This window comes from Adiantum capillus-veneris, chromosome 2 (genome assembly GCF_014529385.1).
Source record: "Adiantum capillus-veneris isolate H3 chromosome 2, ASM1452938v2, whole genome shotgun sequence".
Taxonomy (NCBI): domain Eukaryota; kingdom Viridiplantae; phylum Streptophyta; class Polypodiopsida; order Polypodiales; family Pteridaceae; genus Adiantum; species Adiantum capillus-veneris.
The window spans coordinates 106,861,809-106,882,020 of record NC_140932.1 but is presented as its reverse complement, the minus strand read 5'-3'; the positions used below and the strand labels follow the sequence as shown (position 1 = coordinate 106,882,020).

Sequence of the window (20,212 nt, the reverse complement as noted above, 5' to 3'; positions counted from 1 at the left end):
GGTTGCACACAACATGATCATCAGATTTCCATTAGAACCCATCATGAGCATTTTTACAGTGCATAGACCTATTTTCCCTATTTTAGCCAATTTTCACTTATTATTTTTAAGTGACTTTGGTTGGGAACTAGGTAGGGCAATTTTGATAAGCAAGTACATAAGAAACCTAGCGCTAGCACTTTCTGGCAGAAGAGGCAGCAGGAATACAGCGTTCAACAGGCACCCTCTCAACAAGACTCCCCCTCCGCAACGACCCTAGTGTTTTCAACCATTCATAAGCCTAGCGTTTTCATCCCCATATCAGCCTTGACGTTTTTGCATTTTAGAGCAGCCGGCAACAGCAGGACCAGGAGAAACACTAGCGTTTTTGCAACAAGACTCCAATTCAGCCCAACGTTTTTGTATCAGCACAACCTACTAGCATTTTGTAGATTCTTCGTGACAAGGCTCAGATTTGCACCAGCGTTTTCAGTTTTCAGCAGTCAAACACATCAGTAGAAGTCCCAAACCTCGCAGATCTCACCTTCGCGCAGCAGGTCCTCGCCGCACGGTCAGATCCAGTGGAGTTTGCAAATTCAGCCTGGAAAACGCTTTCAGCGCGTCGTCGTTGCATCATCGCCATCGACATCGTCACCGACATAGAGTCAGATTTCAGCAGATAAAGATTTGCAGATTTCAGCCTTAGCATTTTCAGATTTCAATCCGTCTTGTCGTCGTCCTCATCGTCGTCGACATTGTCGGCAAGTCCAAAGCATTGTAGAGATCTGTGCAATCAATAGTAGACCGCTCTCGCCATAGAGAGTGGGGCCTTCGGAGGAGGGTTTGACAACATTTCGGTGTCGTATTCTTCTCTCTCTATCTCTCAGTCTCAGCACCTTCATTCAAAGTGTTCACCACTTTGTTTGTGTCCATTTTGCACTCTCTCACGAAGGAACGAAAGGCTCTCCCTTCTGTAAGTAAAAGGAACCCTTGAGCACAGTTCGGCGCACTCATCGTGAGCAAAGTTCAACTTTCACTTCCGCTGCACCTTACATTGGTATCAGAGCTTTGGCAGTGTTCTGTATCACTCAAGGAAAGAACCACAAGAACCGCAAATTTTTTTTTTGGCTTGTTGCGGCCGCACGTAACCCAAGTCCTCTTGGGCGTGTCGATTCCTAATCGTGTTTTTGAAGAGTGACAGGAAACCCAAGAAAGAAGGGCTTGTCCAGCCTCCCCTTGTCTCTCTTTTCACTCATTGAGAGCGGACCGTGCACTTAGCGGCCGGCCAATCGACGTGAGGTGGGCAAAAGCAACCTTGGCGTACAATCTACGTGAGGTGGGAAAAAGCAACCTTGGTGTAAGCGCAAGGCCGCCAAGGGGTGCGTCCGCGGGAAGGAGAAGAGCTCGGGTGAAGAGAAGATCCTTCTCTAACACAGATTGCAAGCTAAAGAAGAACCTCAAGACCCTCAAGAACCTCACGAGCCTCAAGAAGTCAAGAACCTCAAGAACCCAAGAACCAAGACCCACAAGAACCCAAGTTCCTCGTGAACTTAAGAACCCAAGATTTCAGGGATGGTCATCACCTGAAGCGGAATGCATACTTCGCATGGAGGTGGTGAGCATGGGAGTGGCGAAGAAGAGTTTTTTCCAGCAAGAGGTTTTTCCGACCCTCCTCCCTCCCATCTACACAAAGGATTGCACTAACTCCTTTGGAGGCTTTCAACAAAATGATGATGTACAGGAAGTTAGAACGCGAAGAAAGAACAACAGAAAGAATGGCAGCCATAGAGCCTAAATATGAAGAAGGAATGGCAACCATAAAGCGTGAGCACGAGCAAGCACGCTTGGAAGCCAAAGTAAGAAAAGCCAAATTGGATCGTGAGCGCGAAGAAAGACAAGCAGAATTTGATCGCGGGACCAAAGCAAGAAAAGCAATGAGCGACCAACACATGAAAGAGTTGTTTCGACTTTTTTCTAATGTGCAGGCACAGATTGAACAGAATCAGGAAACGAAAACTCTCTCAGTCTCTTATTTTCCAAAGCATGACACATAGGATTTGAATGATAATGATAAGCGAGATGATAAGCATGATGATTTTCATGATCAAGATGTGATTACTCACAAGCATGTTGATTTGCAGGATAATGATGTGATTGTTCACAGGGATGATGGTTTAGTTGATACTTTGTCTAGTGAAGCTAACCTCATTATAGATTCGATCAATCACGAAGAACCGATCTTGGCTCTCGAGTCGAGGTCCAAAGAATCCCCACAGGAAGTATTATGTGTACGAATGATTAGTCAGCACGCATTGTTCGAGTGTTTCATTTATGATGCTTTCCTGTATTTTAGTCACTGTCCTTATGTGATCCCTTTTCAAAGGCATGACATATTGTACGCTGAGCAAGATTCAGTCATGAATGAGCACGGATGTATGCGGATTACTCATGAAAAGCTGAAATGTTTGTATTCAAGGAATTCACAGTCCATGTCTCTTTCTTGGCATGACACAGTATCCGAAAGAACACAAGAAGGATTGAGCATCAAGCATCGGCATTTCCATTGTGATTTGCCACAGTTGATTCATTTAGATCAGAAAGACAAGTTTCGAATTCATTGTTTGTGTGTGTTTGATGAACGGTTTGGCACTCCGTCTCTTTGTTCATCTACATTGCATGCACAGTCTTTAAAGAAAACTAGAATTTTTCCAGTCACTCTACATGAAATGGGTATGTTCGTGTTTTTGTGTTGGAAGTGGTTTCATGAATTTTCATCCTCGAAGATTCTTGAAGAAGGTAGACATCTGACTATCGACGAAGTTGAAGTATTGAAGGAGCCATATAAGACTTTGTGTCGCTTTCGGCGCAGCCCAAAGAAGCAAGCATTGCAAACCTATATGAAGGTCAAGTACCGCATGACCTACACAACAGAGTGGGCCGGCGAAGAGTGTGTTTGATGAACGGTTTGGCACTCCGTCTCTTTGTTCATCTACATTGCATGCACAGTCTTTAAAGGAAACTAGAATTTTTCCAGTCACTCTACATGAAATGGGTATGTTCGTGTTTTTGTGTTGGAAGTGGTTTCATGAATTTTCATCCTCGAAGATTCTTGAAGAAGGTAGACATCTGACTATCGACGAAGTTGAAGCATTGAAGGAGCCATATAAGACTTTGTGTCGCTTTCGGCGTAGCCCAAAGAAGCAAGCATTGCAAACCTATATAAAGGTCAAGTATCGCATGACCCACACAACAGAGTGGGCCGGCGAAGAGTCCTTTCCAGGATTCCAGACGCTGTTGGCGATCTTACTTGATGCCATACAGTTCGGTACCCGTACCTCACTTTGAAAAGGAGGGGACGTCACGTGCACGTCTAACCCTGTGTGTACGTGGACAAGCTACTTCATGACAAGGGTTGGGTTCAGTTCAGTCAGTCTAGAATAGGAAGTGATTTGGCAATTTTGTGAGTCTGTTCGCAGACCGTGCATGTCCATAGACTCAGAGTAGATGCATATCCTCTGGTTGCACATAGCATGATCATCAGATTTTCATCACAACCTATCAAGAGCATTTTTACAATGCATAGACCTATTTTCCTTATTTTAGCCAATTTTCACTTAGTATTTTTAAATGACTTTACCCTAGCGTTTTCAGCTGTCACCAGCGTGTGACTACTATCTATCCTTTTTGTTGATTTCTTTCTTATTATCTATTTACTTTCACTTTTTGGAAACACCCCTCGGGAAATCTAACTGCCTTGCATTGCATAGCTAGTGTGGAACTGTCCAGAGGGAGTCCAGGCCTGAGGGCAAGAGAGCACTAAGGTTGGACAAGGACTATGGTTAGCCAAGTGGGGTCATTGACTAGCCAAAGTGGAATCCTTTGCTACAGAGGCTACATTTCAGTTCTGGATGTGGCCGCAGTGTACAAAGAGGGTCGGATGACCTAGAAAGATACAATGGCAGCATCTCCTAAAATTTAGGGAACTGCTATTTTGGGACCTGAAAATGTGTTGACGTCATTACCTCCGGAATGACAAGGGGAATATTTTCTTACTCTGCCGTGAAGTCAACTAGGCAACCGGTTGGGATATTTTCAGACGGCAACCCCGAAACGGGAAAATGCTTATAAATGTGCCAAGTGGCACCTTCTGGTGCACTTTCCTCATGCAAGAGAAGGGGGCGCTGAATTTGAAGAGAAAAGAGCCTCATTTTCAGTTTTGTCACAGGTTAAGAGCTATGGAGTGCTTGCTTTCCCTCTTATGCACAGTGCGGTGCCAGGAGTGATGCCCTGCACGCTACGCACTGCCCTCTCTCTCCCCTTTGGCAATATGTTATGCCCCTCTAGTGGGCTCTTCATTTGACCAATGTACAGTTGTGTGGGTTCATGCGCGATTGCTGAGGCAAGAGCCTCTTGCACAAGTACTGGATTAGCTAGCGGCTAATCCCCCCGCAGGTACAGGTGAATTCGGAGAGGTTTCACGCCAGAAATCTCGTCCGATTCAAAGGGCAAGTAGCCCTACAGGTGCGGGAGCTCGAGGACTTGCTACGGATGCGACCGGCACGCGAAACGGAGCCCGAAACAGCAAATTACAGCCTGCTGTGTATTTTTGCAGGTTTAGGGTTTTGGCCCTAAACAGACCCTAATACCCCCAGGAGGTTCGGGGACGCAAGGGGACTGCTGTACAGGTGATCTGGCGCATTTTCAGGGCTGAAAACAGAGAATTCAGCGTGCTGCAGATTCTCGCCAGGTTTTGCAAAGTGCCCGTATGCGTCGGGAAAGTCGGCCAATGCGTGGGAATACTGACTGTGAAGGGTTCTAGTACAGTTATGCTGCCGAAATCGAGCTGGAACAGTGGAAATTCAGCCGAGTTTGTGCGGGGCAGCTTGTAGGAACCACAGCGTTTATTCCCTCTTTTGAACAATAAAGAAATACCGAAAGGGGCGCCTAAGTTAGGGGCCAATCTGGTGTCTGTCTACTCATACAGGTGCAATCTAGCAGCCTGTATCCCTCTCCCCTTTGTTGTGTCTTGAAAGTACAGGTAAAATAGACGACTAATAATGGGTGAAAGCTAAATCAAGGTTTAAAGTAAAGTCTACCGCCCTTTTTGGATTGAACAGGCCGGTTTCATGGTTCCATCGACGGGATTAAATCAGTTTTTCCCATAGAAGTGAGCCTTGGTCAGTTTTGGGCTTGAAGACACAGGGGATCATAGACCAGACTCAGGGAATTGCAATTATGGCTGACAGACCAGATGATGTGACTGAAGAGGTTTCCTCTTCACAGGGTCAACAGACACATGAAGTGGGTGAGTCCTCAAGACCACCACAGACAGATGACGATATATTCAGGACCCAGTTGGCTACTGCTGTGGCTATGTTCACACAAGTAATGCAGAACCCGAGGTTTTTAGCCTTTCTGCAACCTCCTGTTCCGTCTCAGCAAGTTGGGTCACTGGATCATATTCAAAAGCTTGTTAAGGCTCGAGCACAGGTGATTCATACCGCACAGTCAATGGAAACACCTGTACACTTGACGGAGAACATGCAGTCTCCACAACCTATGCCTAAGGTGCAAGAACAGGTGGCTGAGATGCCAGTATTTCAAGCTGTACCAGTTCAGCCCGCCACCTTTCAGCAGCCTATAGCTGGTTCTAATGGGCAGGGAAGCAACTTACAGGCTATGCAACAGGTCTTCCCACCACCTTCAGTACACCCTCGCTATTTTGGAGGTGGATCGGTATTCCAGAGCATGGCTGGTCATGCACCTGGAAATCAGTTTTACACGCCAGGAACAGTGTTTGGGGGTGCTCAAACGATGATGCCTAACCCCATGTACAGTGTCAAGGGTATGCAACCAGGGTTTCAGAGCACTCAGGGCCAATTTGGGATGCCACAAGCAAATTTTGGTATGGCTGGAATTACAAATCAGCAGCCAAATATGGCATTTCCAGGTCAAGTTAATAGCGGCCAAGGAACACATATGAACCCTAATAGTGTTCCCATGTTTCAGTCACTTCCATATGACAATCTAACGCCGCTGGAGAGGCCAACTCCGTACAAAGAAGGTGGCAAAGGTGTAACTTTCACGACCTTTACAGGGTTTGATGACAGGAAGAAGGCTCTTTCATTCCTCCAGCAGTTTGACAAGGCCTATGCAGGGGGAAACTTTACAGAGGCTTCAAAGGTCCGCAAGGCAGCCACTTTCTTGACAGGGAATGCGGGACAATGGTGGACAACTTTATTGCTTCAAGGGCAAGCTCCGTCCACATGGATTTACTTCAAGCAGATTTTTGCAGCAGCATGGTTATCTAATGATTTCGAAGCAGATGTCATGACAGAATGGCACCAGCTAAATGCTGCCACTTGTAGAAATCTGGATGATTACAATCGGAAGTTTTGGAAAGCTCTACTTCCAGTAACTTCCTATAGGTTTGTGCCATTGACAGAACAGATTGAAAAATACTGTTGTGGCCTACCCAAAGGATTGAGAAAGTACTGCACGAAGACAAAAGTCACTACTTTGACGCAGCTCATCGAGGTAGCAAACACTGGCAATGGTTTGCTCAAGGGAGAAGATTGTGAATTTAACACTGGCGTCAAGGCAGGATCAGGCAAGAAAAATTCAGCCAAGAAGCACGTTCCCAATGAGGCTCCTAAAGGGACTCAGGAGTCAGCCAACGCAGGGAAAGACAAAGCTACGGCTGAATCAGAAAAAGGACCAGCAAAGAAATGGAAAAGACGTTTTCCTCGCAAGTCAGAAGAGAAAAAGAAGGTCTTGAGGACAGAGAACAAATGCTTTATATGTGAGCAGCCTGGCCACATTGCTTACAATTGTCCTACAAAGAAAAGGCCAGCTGATTCTGATGACAAGGAAGACAAGAAAAGCCAGATATGGTGGGCGACAAGCCAAATTTAGATGCAAGTGAGCTTTGCAGAGAATGGGGAAAGGTCCGGGATCAAACAGTGCTTATCTTCTTTGATCCAGGTGCCAAAGCCAACTTCATTTCCCCAGAATTGGCTTCAAAGTTGGGAATCAGACCTGAAGAGATGGGGTATACAGCAGAGGCAGGTTTGGCATGTCCCGGTCATACAGAGGCTGTGACTCCCATCATTGGAAAGTTGCGTCTACATATCCAGTCCTATGTAGATGCTGAAGAATTTTACATCATGCCACTGGACGGATGTGATGTGTTGTTAGGTATTCCTTGGTTGTTTCGTCTACAGGGAATCCTGGATGCCTACAACAAAAAGATCACTGTACAGAGCAGGGGAAAGACTCACATTCTGGATGTAAAGCTTAAAGGGGAGTCTATTCCTACTGTATCAGCTTCTGCTATTACTTCTGTAATGAAAAACCATCTTTCTGCGTACTTGGTTTTTGAACTGAAGTGTCAGCTTGTGATGAATCAAATTTATCTGTGCTAGATAAAGAAAGGTCAATGTTTTTACAACAGTATAGTGACTGTTTCTCCGATTCATTACCATCTCAATTACCGCCAAAGAGACCCGAGGACCATGCGATAGATTTGGTGCTAGGTAGTAGCCCACCAAATAAGCCTCCGTACAGGGTTAGTGCGGCTCAGCAGAAAGAGATAATGGGCCAAGTACAGGAGCTGTTAGGAAAGGGGCTGATTCAGCCCAGTTCATCTCCATTCTGTTCTCCAGTGTTGTTGGTGCAGGAAAAGGATGGCTCATGGCGTATGTGCATAGACTACCGTGCACTCACCTTTAGATGGACACAAAAAGAGATTTCAGCTTTTAATCTCTTAAAGGAAAAGATGACTTCAGATCCAGTCATTGTGTTGCCAGATCTTAGGAAGTCATTTGTGGTCCAGTGTGATGCCTGTGGTAGTAGCATTGGTGCAGTGCTAATGCAAGATGGCAGGGTAGTAGCCTATGAGAGCAGAATTTTGCAAGGGCCAGAGATGACCATGCAGGTCTATGAGAAAGAGTTACTGGCTGTGATTCATGCGCTCTTAAGTTGGAAACACTACCTGCTAGGTGCAGATTTCGTTGTCCAAACGGACCATCAGACCTTGCGATACTTCTTGACACAGACAAAGTTATCTGAGAAGCATATGCGATGGGCAAATATCTTGTCCATGTTCCATTTTCAGATTGTGCATGTGGAAGGCAAGAAGAACGTTGTGGCTGATGCCTTGTCAACGAAGCCACAAATTTCAGCTGTGTCGATTCCTTATCATCATGAACTTGATGATATGAGAGAACAGTATGCAAATGATGAAGATTTTGCAAGGGTCTTCGAGCAACTAATGGATGGACAACGTCATGAACACTATCTTCTTAAAGACGGGTTCATGATGATGCATGGCAGATTGTGTGTGACAAAGCCATTGCGACGCAAAGTTATGGAAGAAAGTCATGTCCCACCGTATGCAGGGCATCGTGGTATCGATGCTACAGTTAAAGCGGTTGAGACATTCTTCTATTGGCCTACATTGAGAAGAGATGTGGATGCCTTTGTGCGAGAATGCCTAATTTGCCAAAAGGTCAAGTTTGACAGGCAAAAGGCACCAGGGTTATTGCAACCACTACCTATTCCAGATAAACCATGGGAAAGTATTGCTATGGATTTTATCTTTGATCTTCCGAGAACGCAGACAGGAAACGATGGTATTTGGACCATTATTTGCAGATTTAGCAAACATGCTCATTTTATTCCTGTCAGGAGGAAGATAAAGCCAGATCAGATGGCACGCTTGTTTATGAGCAATATTGTCAAGTATCATGGCATGCCACAGTCGATTGTTAGCGACCGTGATCCACGCATGACAAGTTTGTTCTGGAAAGGCTTGTTTGAGAATATGGGCACCACGCTCAAATTCTCTTCGTCATTTCATCCTCAAACAGATGGGCAGTCAGAAGAGGCAAATTCTACTGTCCTAGATCTGCTGAAGTGTTATGTGTCAGAGCATAAAGGAAAGTGGGAGCAGTATTTGCCATTGGTGGAGTATGCATACAATAATACAGTGCATTCATCAACTGGCAAGGCACCTTTTGAGATAGTTGAAGGTGGCAAGAAAGTTCCTCCCATACTGCATACAAAGGACAAGATATTTGAAGCAGATAAGTAGGTTCAGGACATGGATGAAATGTACAAGAAGGTCAAAGTGGCCTTAGAAAGGACTCAGGCAAAGCAAAAGAAAGCAGCTGATCGTCACCGTCGTGAAGTGGTATATTCACTTGGTGATTGGGTGCTTTTACGCTTTGAAAAGGCAAGGTTAAAGAAGATGAAGGGCAAGGAAAGACTGTTTCCAAAGCTCAGCATGCGTTACTATGGGCCTTTTCAAGTGTGCGACATAATCAGTGATGTTGCATATAGGCTGAAATTGCCTGACAGTTGGAAGATTCACAATGCGTTTCATGTGAGTCTTCTCAGACTCTATGTGGGTGATGTGCCAGAAGATATGCCAGCTGAAGATCAGCCGGAAGTCGAGGAACTTGACGAGATCTTGGTCCCGGAACAGATTTTGGCACACAAAGAAAGGAAAGTGAAAGGCAAGGTTGCTAGGCGTTACTTGGTAAAGTTCAGAAACTATCCACCAATGGATGCTAAGTGGATGGAAGAAGGTGAACTTGCAGAGTCACCAACTGTGTTATCACTTTACCTGGAAGCCTTCGATTTGCAACCTACCTTGACCCCTTGAGTTTCAAAGCTAAATGGATTGTCAGTGTGACAATGGCTTCTGAAACAAATGATGTACATGGTATTTAAAGTGAGCTCAAATCAAATACCTGTTACATGAATGTTAGAGCTGTACAGATTGTCAGTTTGGCAATTGCTCTTATGGAATGTCCAAAAGTTTGGTTAGTGCTATAGAAGTGAGTATTTCTTGTCAGTTTGTCAAGGATACCGTGATTGCTTCTATTAAAGAGTACATGTGTAACTGCATTCTTAAACTGTCGGTTTGGGTATGCTCGAAAGTGTTACAGGATCCAACGTGTACTATAAGACAGTGGCAAAATGTGCAGCTACCATTTTGTCATTAGAAAGTTAGTGACTCAAAGCAATGGCAGAGTGCGCAGCTACCACTATGTCATTGGGACAGGGTTCACACGCAGGCAATACATGAGTCGACGAGGTGTTGAATACACCAGGGTTGACAATGAGCATGTATGTGTCGTATATGTGTGGACAGGTGTTGAATACATCAGTGTTGACAATAAGCATGTACGACATAGATGCAAACGAGGACGTTTGAGATTTCAAAAGGGGGTATGTCACCAGCGTGTGACTACTATCTATCCTTTTTGTTGATTTCTTTTTTATTATCTATTTACTTTCACTTTTTGGAAACACCCCTCGGGAAATCTAACTGCCCTGCATTGCATAGCTAGTGTGGAACTGTCCAGAGGGAGTCCAGGCCTGAGGGCAAGAGAGCACTAAGGTTGGACAAGGACTATGGTTAGCCAAGTGGGGTCATTGACTAGCCAAAGTGGAATCCTTTGCTACAGAGGCTACATTTCAGTTCTGGATGTGGCCGCAGTGTACAAAGAGGGTCGGATGACCTAGAAAGATACAATGGCAGCATCTCCTAAAATTTAGGGAACTGCTATTTTGGGACCTGAAAATGTGTTGACGTCATTACCTCCGGAATGACAAGGGGAATATTTTCTTACTCTGCTGTGAAGTCAACTGGGCAACCGGTTGGGATATTTTTAGACGGCAACCCCGAAACGGGAAAATGCTTATAAATGTGCCAAGTGGCACCTTCTGGTGCACTTTCCTCATGCAAGAGAAGGGGGCGCTGAATTTGAAGAGAAAAGAGCCTCATTTTCAGTTTTGTCACAGGTTAAGAGCTATGGAGTGCTTGCTTTCCCTCTTATGCACAGTGCGGTGCCAGGAGTGATGCCCTGCACGCTACGCACTGCCCTCTCTCTCCCCTTTGGCAGTATGTTATGCCCCTCTAGTGGGCTCTTCATTTGACCAATGTACAGATGTGTGGGTTCATGCGCGATTGCCGAGGCAAGAGCCTCTTGCACAAGTACTGGATTAGCTAGCGGCTAATCCCCCCGCAGGTACAGGTGAATTCGGAGAGGTTTCACGCCAGAAATCTCGTCCGATTCAAAGGGCAAGTAGCCCTACAGGTGCGGGAGCACGCGAAATGGAGCCCGAAACAGCAAATTACAGCCTGCTGTGTGTTTTTGCAGGTTTAGGGTTTTGGCCCTAAACGGACCCTAATACCCCCAGGAGGTTCTGGGACGCAAGGGGACTGCTGTACAGGTGATCTGGTGCATTTTCAGGGCTGAAAACAGAGAATTCAGCGTGCTGCAGATTCTCGCCAGGTTTTGCAAAGTGCCCGTATGCGTCGGGAAAGTCGGCCAATGCGTGGGAATACTGACTGTGAAGGGTTCTAGTACAGTTATGCTGCCGAAATCGAGCTGGAACAGTGGAAATGCAGCCGAGTTTGTGCGGGGCAGCTTGTAGGAACCACAGCGTTTATTCCCTCTTTTGAACAATAAAGAAATACCGAAAGGGGCGCCTAAGTTAGGGGCCAATCTGGTGTCTGTCTACTCATACAGGTGCAATCTAGCAGCCTGTATCCCTCTCCCCTTTGTTGTGTCTTGAAAGTACAGGTAAAATAGACGACTAATAATGGGTGAAAGCTAAATCAAGGTTTAAAGTAAAGTCTACCGCCCTTTTTGGATTGAACAGGCCGGTTTCATCAGCCATCTGTATGCCCTAGCGTTTTCATCCCCAGATCAGCCTTGACGTTTTTGCATTGCAGAGCAGCCGGCAACAGCAGGACCAATAGAAACACTAGCGTTTTTGCAACGAGACTCCAGTTCAGCCCAGCGTTTTTGTATCAACACAACCTACTAGCGTTCTGCAGATTCTTCGCGACAAGGCTCAGATTTGCACCAGCGTTTTCAGTTTTCAGCAGTCAAACACAGTAGTAGAAGTCCCAAACCTCGCAGATCTCACCTCCCCGCAACAGGTCCTCGCAACACGGTCAGATACAGTGTAGTTTGCAGATTCAGCCCGGAAAACGCAGCTTTCAGCATCTTCGTTTTCAGCGCGTCGTCATCGCATCGTCGCCATCGACATCGTCACCGACATAGAATCATAATTCAGCAGATAAAGATTTGCAGATTTCAGCCTTAGCATTTTCAGATTTCAGCCCGTCTCGTCGTCGTCCTCATTTTCGTCGACATCGTCGGCAAGTCCAAAGCATTCTAGAGATTTGTGCAATCAATAGTAGACCGCTCTCACCATAGAGAGTGGGGCCTTCGGAGGAGGGTTTGACAACATTCTGGTGTCGTATTCTTCTCTCTCTATCTCTCAGTCTTAGCACCTTCATTCACAGTGTTCACCACTTTGTTTGTGTCCATTGAACTCTCTCACTAAAGGAACGGAAGGCTCTCCCTTTCGTAAGTAAGAGGAACCCTTGAGCACAATTCGGAGCACTCATCTTGAGCAAAGTTCAACATTCACTTCCGCTGCACCTTACACGTTATCTCTGCTCAGGCTAGGTGTGTGGGTATGCCTTTACTGTTGCATCATGCAATGTATGTGTTAGTATAGTAGTAAGCTACTCCAGAGGTCGCCTTGGCTCCTCAGCGCACAGGCATCTATAGATCCCATCTATGTAGACAGAGTTTGTCTCCCATGTAAAGGTGTAGTGAGTAGGGGCCGCTACTTGTGGCATGTGTGCTATGCTAAACCGGAAAGAGATGGTCATTGACACAAGGGCATGATCTACTGCCACACCAACAGGTCTGGGTCCAACTGTGAGGTCCAGGATACTAGAGATAAAGCTCGGCTATGCCATGACATAATCCTCTGCGCTGGCTCCATATCTGTGTGGAAAGCATGTAAAACGTCCCACAGTGGGAAATCTCTGTAGGCCATTCAAAATGGCCAATCCATGTGCAGTCCCCATGTCTATCAAGTGCCGTCCATACTTAGTATGCTCCACATCCTGTGATAATCTAGATAGGCCACATCTAGCTCCATCAACATCTCCTCTGAAGTATCATAAAATACCGTTTGGTGATGGGCAGTCCTAGCATTGAAGTCCCCTAGGATGATAATGTCACCATCCCTAGAGAACTCCCATACGTCATCATCCAGAATAGAAAAGGGGGACTGTCCTCTAGGTGGTGCATATACTAACGCACTCGGAGGAAAGTAGCAAATAACAATGTAGAGATATCTGCCTGTCTCTGTCCTCAATCTCACCCATGTACCTAGCCTGCTCATCCCTACGGGCTATATGTATCAATGGTTGCAACTCCTCCATGGATAAAACTGCCACTCCCCCTGAGCCCCGTCCTTTGTGCTTTGATCGGGTCTCCTGTCTGCAAGCTGTCTTCCATCTGTATCCGCCGACATGTGGCATAGAGTGCCCAAGGGCCTGATGCGTCTCAGAGTAGAAGATGATTTCCCTCCCAGTGAAACTATCCTCAAAAGCACCCACATCTAGGCGTAGAAATCCATTACAATTCCAAGTAGCAACTTGGAGTGTGGTCCCATAGGTCTCGCACCGTCATGCGGAGCGTCGCTCCAATATCACCACCCTTCCATCTCGGTAAAAAGTAGTCTTACCTTTTTCCCTTACCGCTCTAATATCCGGCATTACCTCCTCCTGCATATGAGCTATCTGCGAGAGGGTGAGGTCATCTTCGAGAAAGATGCCCGTCTTTTTAAGAGGTTTCTTCTTCAAAAAGTCCTTCGCTTCCCATGGAGGGGAAACAAAGGATGAGTGCCCTTTGCTTCGAGGTTTCCTCATTGCTTCCATTTTTCTTATTGCCCACTCTCCAAGCTCTCGTATGCGTCGATGCATTAACCCCCATCATAATCATGAGTTCTTTTATCTCTTTATCTACATCATCTTTGTCTTTAAGGCCACAAATTCTCACATGTAAGACACGCACACGTCTCCTTTGCTCCTCTTCTAGTGTCAAGTTAATAATGGTGGGTGTGGACGTTGTTTCCTTGCCTTTTCCTTTCTTGGAAACCTCGATTCATTTCTCGACCTCGTTCGCTTTCTGTTGAGTTTTTGTAATAACATCCACCCAAGAAGTAGTCCTTTCTTTGTGTTGCTCCTCCCCCTCTTTGATGGCCCACACTTGCTCTTTAATCGTGTTGAGTTCTTCAATTACTGAGAGGTTGAAGCTCTCCCTCTTCAAGTGTGTTTTGTGATCGCACTTCTGCAAGCTCCTTGAGTAATGCAATCTCCTCACCTGCAAGTATGTTTATCTTGCTTTCCCGAGCTGACTTGCGTTCTTCAAGTGTCTTTATTGTGCCTAGGAGGTTGCGGTTAATCTTGCTGATGGTCTCACACATTTCTTCTTTGCATTTTTGAATGGCTTGCTCCAGAGGGTCGTCCTTGTCAACTTTCTTCTTCATGTTCCAGAACCACAATTGGAGAGGGAGAGGTAGAGAGAGAAAGAGAGTAGAGAAGATCACACTATGTAGATACGTGTTTCCACATTATGTATACATGTGTATTGCACTCCCACATCGCGCATACATGCTTAGGCCACACCCATCTACATTCTCTGCAATTCTGAAAATTTTCTGCACTTCTGAATTTTTTGAATTTTTTTGAATTTTTGCAGGGTCTTTCTGCACTGCTGAAATCTGAAATTTCTGCCTGAAAGGACCTCCTGTAAGGGCTGAGGACGAGGGGTGGGGTGAGGGGCTGAGGAAGCGCGAGGGGGTGGGCAGCAGGGCTGAGCGCGGGGGGAAAGGGGGGGGGGGGGGAGAGAGAGACGTACATGGCAAAAAACATTGAGTAGTCAAGATAGAAATGTCTTCCTCTCCGTGAGCATTTAAAGAAGTGCTGAGAGAGAGAGAGAGAGAGAGAGAGAGAGAGAGAGAGAGAGAGAGAGAGAGAGTTTAACCAGGTTGTGGAGTGTAGCTATCTTTATCCTTAGATGTTTCCTATAGGCTGTTATGGGATTTTCCCCCATGATCTCATTGTTCATCCATCGGGGTTTTTCCCATATTTCTTGTATATAGACCGATGGTTGATTTTTATGTAATGGAGAGGGTCAAGTTGCTCCCCCCCCAACAAAACACACACACATAGCACCCCCCGACGAAAAAAAAGGGAGAAAAAGAATGGAAATTGTTTTTGCAAGCGCACACTAGAAAACCAAGGACACAATGCAAAAAGCAACTAGAGACAAAGAAAGTGGACTGTTTTACAAGAATTTTTGGAGGATATGCTGTGTAATCACTTCTGGCGAGTGATTGGACGGAAACACAGAGATAACTGCGAACTTCACACTTTAAACACTTGAATTAAAGAGAGCAAAGACGACACGACCTGGTGGAGTTTTGAGCCAAGACGCGTTGGCCCCAAAAACTGGCGACCCTTTCGTTATTTCTTTATTACAACTTGACTTGCAGAGGTACAACTCTCGTTGGGTCCAGAGCTTCTAGCTCTGCGTCCAGATGCCTGAAAGAATGCCCCTAGGGGCACTTATAAAGAGTACATGGGTTGCTAAAAGTAGAGCCCCCAAAATTGTCACTTCTAAAAGCAATTTATCCTTAAAGCATCTGCAGGGAAAAGCTCACGCAAATCTGCCTAATTCTGCCAGCAGCGCTAAAAGTGGAAATCCGTACAGGCTGCCACGTGTCATCCCATCAGCGAAAATTACGGAAACATCCGTACAGCTTGTCCGCTAGCAGTTTTTAAATTGTTGGGTCTTTTAGGGTGACTTTTTATTATTTAGGCCCCTCGGCAAACTTTATAAGTTGGATAGACTTCAATTTCTTCTCTTTGAATAAGTTAGGCTCCTCGGCGGGCACTCATAGGTTAGGTTCCTTCAATTTCTTTCTCACCTTCTAGGTTTTAGGTCCCTTGGCCAGAATCTGCAAACACAGTCAAGTTAGTTCTAAATCCGAAGGTTACTCAGATGTCCTAGAATCATGCAGAGGTTCACATATGCAAACACCACACAGAGGATTCTGGCTTTGACTTGGAGATTGGCATGGACCACTTTTGGGGAGTGAATCTGGGGCAGGCCAAGCAAACGCACTGGACCTAATGCGTCTATGACCTTGACACAGAAACCCTAACCCTGAAAACCGTCACATGCTGTTTCTTTGAATTTGGTTAGTGTCTAGAAAAGAGGCGAGAGGCCTCGCCCTTGCATATTGATCTTAGCTTTTGTGGGTTACAAAGTGCACTTGTAGTGTGTGGTGCTCTTTGGAGCGTTGAATACTGCAAGGAGTGCCCATTTTGGAGAGCTGCTCTTTTTCAGTGGCACTATGCTGCTCGTTTTTGAAGTGCAGTATACCGTTTTTTGCTGGCGTCGTTTTTTTCTTTTGGAAGAAGTGGACTCGCAGATTATTTTGAGACAGAACATCTCTCAAATGTGTTGATTCAGGTTTCACACACTCACATGCATGCATACACATGATGTAAGTCTTATTATGTTACATGTCGTAAGATGTAGATATGGCAGGCACACATACACATGCAGAGTGGGACGGAAATTTAGTGTCTTCAAATAGCTCTAAAGAATCCCTTTCACTGTCTTTTTGAGTACACAAGGGATGTGCTTATTGCTTAAAGTTATTTTATTCAGGCTTTTATCAGTGGCGGTGGTGTCAGTGACATTTATCTGGTCATGGCTAGGACTGGCGATGATGGTCCAAAAGGCATTACATGCTTTTTACTTGAAAAAGTAAGCCCCTTCTATTCCTTTTTGTAATATAGATCTACCTCAGACTGCTTATATATCCAGATTTTGAACTCCCATCAATCATCAGGGTATGGCTGGCCTATCTTTTGGCCGTCCCGAACACAAGCTTGGATGGCGCTCCCAGCCCACAACATCTGTGAGTGCAAAGTTTCTGCCCATGTTATCTTTGGATTGCCATAGACAGACTACTTGGTTTTGATTTTCAGTGGTTTGCACAGGACAGGTCAGTTTAGATGATGTAAAAGTTCCTTGTACTCACATAATCGGGAATGAGAATCAGGGTTTCAAAGTAGCTCTTTCAGGATTGGATGGTGGTCGTATCAATATTGCTGCATGCAGGTAGTAGAAAATCTGCTATACTATCTCTGTCTTCAAATTATTTGTGCTATACTATCACTGTCTTCAAATCTGCAGGTAGTAGAAAATCTTCTTTACTATCTCTGTCTTCAAATTATTTGTGCTGCATTTCTTCTTTAATATTGTTTACCCCTATGAGTGTCAGTGTTGGCGGTGCTCAATTTTGCTTTGATGAGACAGAAGAATATGTGAAGAGACGCAAACAAGTAAGAAGAGGCTCTGGGTAGTTTATTCATAATGCAGTATTTTGAGTCGATTCCATTTATATTTTCTTTCCATTGTTTTGGGTAGTTTGGCAAAGCCATCATAGACTTTCAAAATACTCAATTTAAGCTTGCCGACATGATCACAAGAGTGCAAGCGTCTCGACTGATGGTGGCACATGCCGCGTCAGCATTTGATGCCAATGCACCTGGAATGACAGCAACTGTGGCTATGGCTAAGAGGTAACATAAGCTATGGTGGTCTGTTAAGAAGAAGATCTGGGTTACGAAATCTTAAATAACCTTTTATGGTAAAGGTTTGCTACGGAAACCTGCTACAATGTCTGCAATGATGCACTCCAGCTTCATGGTGGCTATGGTTATCTCAACGATTATCCGGTATGCTTCTTATTGCGCGCACACACACACACACGCATGCACACATATACATACTATGTGTTGGCCTCTCAGGTCTTTTTAAGAGTTCTCTAACATGCAACTTTGCATACAATGTGGGCTAACTCGAGTTTCTCCGATAAGCAGATTGAGAGATATGTGCGCGATTTGCGAGTTCATACAATATTAGAAGGCACAAATGAAATCATGCAGTTGGTGATTGCAAGGCAGATGATGCATCACTAGCATTTTGTGTATAATTATGTGAATTTATATTTGGGAATTGTACATAACAATTATTTCTGTACAGTAGTTATACCTGTCAATAACATTGAGTTCATGCTAATCTATGGACCGGACACAGAGTTATCATTATGTGCTGCCAAATGCCCAAACAAATAAATGACTTACAACCCAAAGCACAAAGCCCTTGCTCTTGCAAGATATTATGTGAATTGCTTGTTTGTTTTTTAACACACTAAATCAAGATGGCCACGAAGTTTAAAGATGATCAACACAGGATTTATGTAGGGTAGGGCAACAAGAGAGTGCTCCACTTTAGCTAGAGACATTTGACATCACCAAACGCAGATGATGCTTGAGCCTCTAAATTTATCACAACCACAAACAAGAGCCATCAATGTAGCCCATTTTAGCAGAGGCATAAGGTTTGTAGAGTGGGTATGGCACGGGGCGCGGGGCGGGGGGGGGGGGGGGGGGGGGGGGGGGGGGGGGGGATTGTAGTGCGACGATAGAGCAAGGGGATTGCTTAGCACAGGGGCTGCTTCTTCAAGCACAAGGCCAGCTTAAGTGGGAGGGGTGCTTGCAAGTAAGTCCCTTGCAGCATGGCTTCCACTTGCTTCACCCATATCCTCACAACCAAGCCATGACCATCCCCAAGCCAATTGCTGCATAGCCCGCTTCATCACACACACACACATCAACCCTCTCTCTCTCTCTCTCTCTCTCTCTCTCACACACACACACACACACACACACACACACACACACACATAGAGTATGGGAGAGCTCCCCCCACTTGTCAGAAGATGCAAACCTCGTTGCTTGCCCACAAAGCCTCCATGTAGATAGGGAAGAGGATGTTGGCAACAGAGAAGGAAAGGGAGAATGGAGAAATGAAGTGAGGAAGAAGAGGAGCACTATTATTCAAAGGTGGGAGTGAAGAAAGAGATGGCATGTGCAGGAGGATCGCTTTGCTCTGGGAGAAAGTGTGATAAGATTCCATCATCCAAAATCTACAAGGTGTGCTTCTTGAAGCAAAAAATGGGCGACTTGAAGAAAGAGAATTTTAGCCTTGCACAAGTGCGGGTCATCAAGGAGGAGGAAAATAAGTCATCTTGGGTCGAGGTCATCACCAAGACACAAAAGAAAGTGGAGGTGGTTGAGAAGTGGATCAAGGTCGCCAAGAAAGAGAAAGGTAAAGAGGCTTCTTCTACACCTACCATCATTAAGGTGACCCACAAAGAAGAGCAAAGAAGGCGGGTACGTGCCTTGCATGTGAGGGTCAGTGGCCTCAAGGATGTCAACACTGTTGAAAAAGAGCCGCATGACCATGATGGGGAAAAGCCTTTACACAACAAAGGCATGGAGGGTGGGCAAGAGGAGTGAAGGCTCGAGAGAGTTCTCAGAGGACACAACACTTGTACTATGTTTCCCCATTTTGGAGGAGTTCTTGAAGAAGAGGCCAACTCTCAAGAAGACAAGTATTTTTCTTAGTGATGATCTCACCCTCTCATAGCTGGCTCAAATGAGAGAGGTGATGCCAAAGATTACAGCAACAAGTGAGAAGAGAAAGATTGCCTTTTACGGAGATGGTCGGATGGTGATTGTAGAGCGGCGCTCTACATGACGGTGTGAGACCTATGGGACTATATTGAAGATTGCACCTTGGATTTGTAATGGATCTTATAGGTTGAAAATGTGGGCGCCTTTGAGGATAGCGTTAAGGATAGGGACATTATATTTTTTCAAGAGACTCATCAGGCCTCTGGCAGATGATGCCACATGTGATTGGATATAGATGTGAAAGAGCTTGTGGGACTAACTCGAGATCTGAGCATGGGAGCAGAGGATCGGAGGGAGTAGCAATCTTATTCAGAGAGGAGCTACAACCACTTCTACATATTGTACAAAGAGATGCCACTTCTACATATTGTAAAAAGAGATGATCATGCTAGATACATGTGGGTGAGGTTGAGGACTGACACGTACCGATTTTGTACATTGCCATATGCTACTTTCCCCAGTACATCAGCCTATGCTGGGCCTAGAGGGTAGTCACCTTTTGACAATGACATATGGGACATTCACAGGACAGAGTGCAGACAAAGTATTGGAGACATCTCACGGAGATGGCAACTACACATAGTTTGGCTATACTTAATGGCCTACAATGTTTTCATAAGATGGCTTCCTTTAGAGAGCATCTTCTCCAACTTATAGGGGACGGGTTTGTGATTCAGCCCAACTATATGAATACACACCTATCTCATGGATACGGTGTGTCATTCGTCAGATATAGACATCTTTACACCAGCTTGAGATTGAGACTGGTAGATTAGAGGGATACCAGCA

General features: G+C 45.3%; 1 protein-coding gene across 1 annotated transcript in view; it reads left to right on the top strand.

The window, feature by feature from the left end:
• LOC147463346 (uncharacterized) overlaps window positions 1-17,992 on the top strand; it is a 35,768-nt gene extending 17,776 nt beyond the window's left edge. Inside the window, exons 7-13 of the mRNA XM_086528585.1 lie at window positions 16,545-16,643; window positions 16,729-16,797; window positions 16,885-17,000; window positions 17,164-17,224; window positions 17,310-17,464; window positions 17,539-17,620; window positions 17,765-17,992. Coding sequence (XP_086384711.1) covers window positions 16,545-16,643; window positions 16,729-16,797; window positions 16,885-17,000; window positions 17,164-17,224; window positions 17,310-17,464; window positions 17,539-17,620; window positions 17,765-17,863 — 681 coding nt within the window. The 3' untranslated portion in view covers window positions 17,864-17,992. The remainder of the gene's footprint in view (window positions 1-16,544; window positions 16,644-16,728; window positions 16,798-16,884; window positions 17,001-17,163; window positions 17,225-17,309; window positions 17,465-17,538; window positions 17,621-17,764) is intronic.
• Window positions 17,993-20,212: the final 2,220 nt, after the last annotated feature.